Raw genomic sequence first — 2,474 nt, 5'->3', positions numbered from 1 at the left:
GCGCCTCCCCTCTTCCACTCAGCCAGGCTGCAGAGCTGCAGTCCCCCCGCCCCCCAATCAGCCTGACAAGGAGCTGAGATGGGGGTCACTGTGTGGCCTCCAGATACAGGTTCCTTTATCACAACCGCTTACCTTCTGTGGATGAAACAAGACACACAAGTGGGTGTTTTTGTTTTATTTTAAAAAATTCACACAGCTTCCCCACCTTTGTCCCAGCACTGGTTTTGGAGACGCCATCCCTATTCCCCTTATGAATCAGGCCAAAAGTGAGTGAGGCCAGTGGCCCCAGGACAGGAGGCAGCCAGTGAGTGGCCCCCCCGTCAGCCCAACAGCAAGGTGGAGCTGGGTCCCCTGTCCCAGGGCCCTCTTGGCTGCAGTGAGGCAATGGGACGGAATGTGGGTGGGTGGAGAGCTCCTGACAGGACCAGGAAGCACCTCTGCCCTCTTGGCACTGAGAAAGCAGGACAGGTGGGGTGCACGCTGTGGCAGGATATCTACATGTCAAACACACGTGAGGGGTGGGTGGGCCCAGGCAGCTGCACACCAGGCTGGGTACTGGGCACTGTATATCACACAGCTCAATATGACCTTGTATCCAGCCCCCAGCAACCCTCCTGGCCCAGGTATATGTGAAAACAGGAAGGGAGGGAGCCACACCCATCTCCCACCTCCCCCCCCCCAAAATAAATGTATATATGTATGTTATATAATATAGAGGTATATATATACATACACCTGTACAGAAAATCTTGCCAACCAACCACTAAATGGTTACACTACATCAAGACACTAAAATGGCAGGGGGCCCAACTCTCAGGAAGCCCTGGGGCCCTGGGGCTGGCCAGCTGATACACGGAATGGAGTACAGGCCCAGGCTAGCTTCTTCTCTCACAGCAAAGGGGTAAGAGAAGGAAGAAAAGTCAGCCCTTGACCCAGCTCAGCCCTAGACCAGCAGAGGATTCTCAGGACAGGGCCTCACCTGCCTTAGCCAAACTGCAGCCACACAGTACAACTCTGACCTCAAAAAGGAGGTCAAATTGAAATGGCCCTGGGCCTGTCCAGGCCTCCAGTGTGCCCCAGTGTGGGACCCAGAGCTGCTGCTTGACAGGTCATCTCTGCCCTGGGTGGGCCTGAGCCAGGAGTAGGGCCCAACTGCTCCAACCTTCCAGGGAAGGGAGAAAGCAGGGTCTGTGATTGTCAAGACTCAAACCACACAGAGCCTTGCACAGAACTGCTAGCTGCAGTTCCCTGGCTCCCCAACTCTAGCCCCTTCCCTATCCCTGGTGTCCAGAGCTAGAAAGCTACAAGCAGGAATCCCAGTGTAGCTGAAGATCATGGCCGTCAAGGAAGTCCGTGGAGAAGAGGCTGGGGGCTGCAGTGCTGAGGGGTGCCAGGCTGAGCACGGGGCCACCTGATGACAGCTCCAGCCAGTCCATGCTGTCCAGGTGGCCATCGGCCAGGTCCAGGCCCACACTGCTGCTGGGCTCAGGGGCAAAGTGCAATTCTGAGGTGTCCATGGGGGATGGGGGATGGTCCAGAATGGCAGCACTGCTCAGCATCTGGCTGTGGAGGTCATCAATAAGGGAAAGGGGCTCTGGCCCTTCATGCCCACTGGTCAGCAGGGGCAACCCTGTGCTGCTCTCCAGGAAGTCCTCCAGGCGCCCTGGGAGGGCAGGTGATGCTGGTGGAGGGGGAGCAGCCTGGGGAAGGTCAGGGGAAGGCGAGGGCTGTGTCACCAGCTGGGAACTGCAGGCTGCTGATGAGGGTGGCTTCTCCTTTCCTGGTATAGACGGTGGTTCCTTGAAATCTGCTGAAATTTCTGCCAATTGAGACAGTGCATTGATGTCAGAAACCAGGCCTGAATGAATGCCAAATAATGATCAGAGAGACCCTTACCTCATACTATAGAGAAGAATAAAATAAGTCTTAAGTGTACAAGCTAAAGCTATGAAACAGGAGAAAAGGGGAAATCTATGACTGATGTGGCAGTAATTTCTTGGTTGTGACAGCAAAAGCACAGGCAGACAAGTTAGACTACATCAAAAGTTAAGACTTTTGTACCTCCAAGGACACTACACCAAGAGTGAGTGAAAGGGCTTCTCACAGAATGAGAGGAAATACTTGCAAATCATATTTGATAAGGGATTAATACCCAGGATTTATAAAGAACTATAACAGAAAACAACCTGATTCAAAATGGGCAAAGTACTCAAATTATTTTTTCCAAAAATGCTGAATGTGGTATGGCACACACCTATAACCCCAGCTACTTGAAAGGCTGAGGCAGGAGAATTGCAAGTTCAAGGTCAGCCTCAGCAACTCAGCTTGGAGACCCTGTCTTAAGACAAAAGTAAAAGGCTGGGGGTGTAGCTGAGTGCTGAAGCACCATGGGTCCAGCCTCCAGTCCTGGGGGGTGGGGTCAAGAGGAGACACCTCCAGACATCACACACACAAGGCCAACAGCACATGAAAAG

General features: G+C 53.2%; 1 protein-coding gene across 5 annotated transcripts in view; it reads right to left on the bottom strand.

Moving 5' to 3' along the window:
• Positions 1–160: 160 nt before the first annotated feature.
• Mrtfa (myocardin related transcription factor A) overlaps positions 161–2,474 on the bottom strand; it is a 136,765-nt gene continuing 134,451 nt past the window's right edge. For all 5 annotated transcript variants that reach the window (XM_048803099.1, XM_048803103.1, XM_048803101.1 and 2 more), the window contains one exon: positions 161–1,819. In XM_048803099.1, coding sequence (XP_048659056.1) covers positions 1,302–1,819 — 518 coding nt within the window. In that variant the 3' untranslated portion in view covers positions 161–1,301. The remainder of the gene's footprint in view (positions 1,820–2,474) is intronic.

The sequence above is a fragment of the Marmota marmota genome, unplaced genomic scaffold (assembly GCF_001458135.2).
Source record: "Marmota marmota marmota unplaced genomic scaffold, marMar, whole genome shotgun sequence".
Classification (NCBI taxonomy): Eukaryota; Metazoa; Chordata; class Mammalia; order Rodentia; family Sciuridae; genus Marmota; species Marmota marmota.
This window is presented reverse-complemented; position numbering and strand designations above follow the sequence as displayed.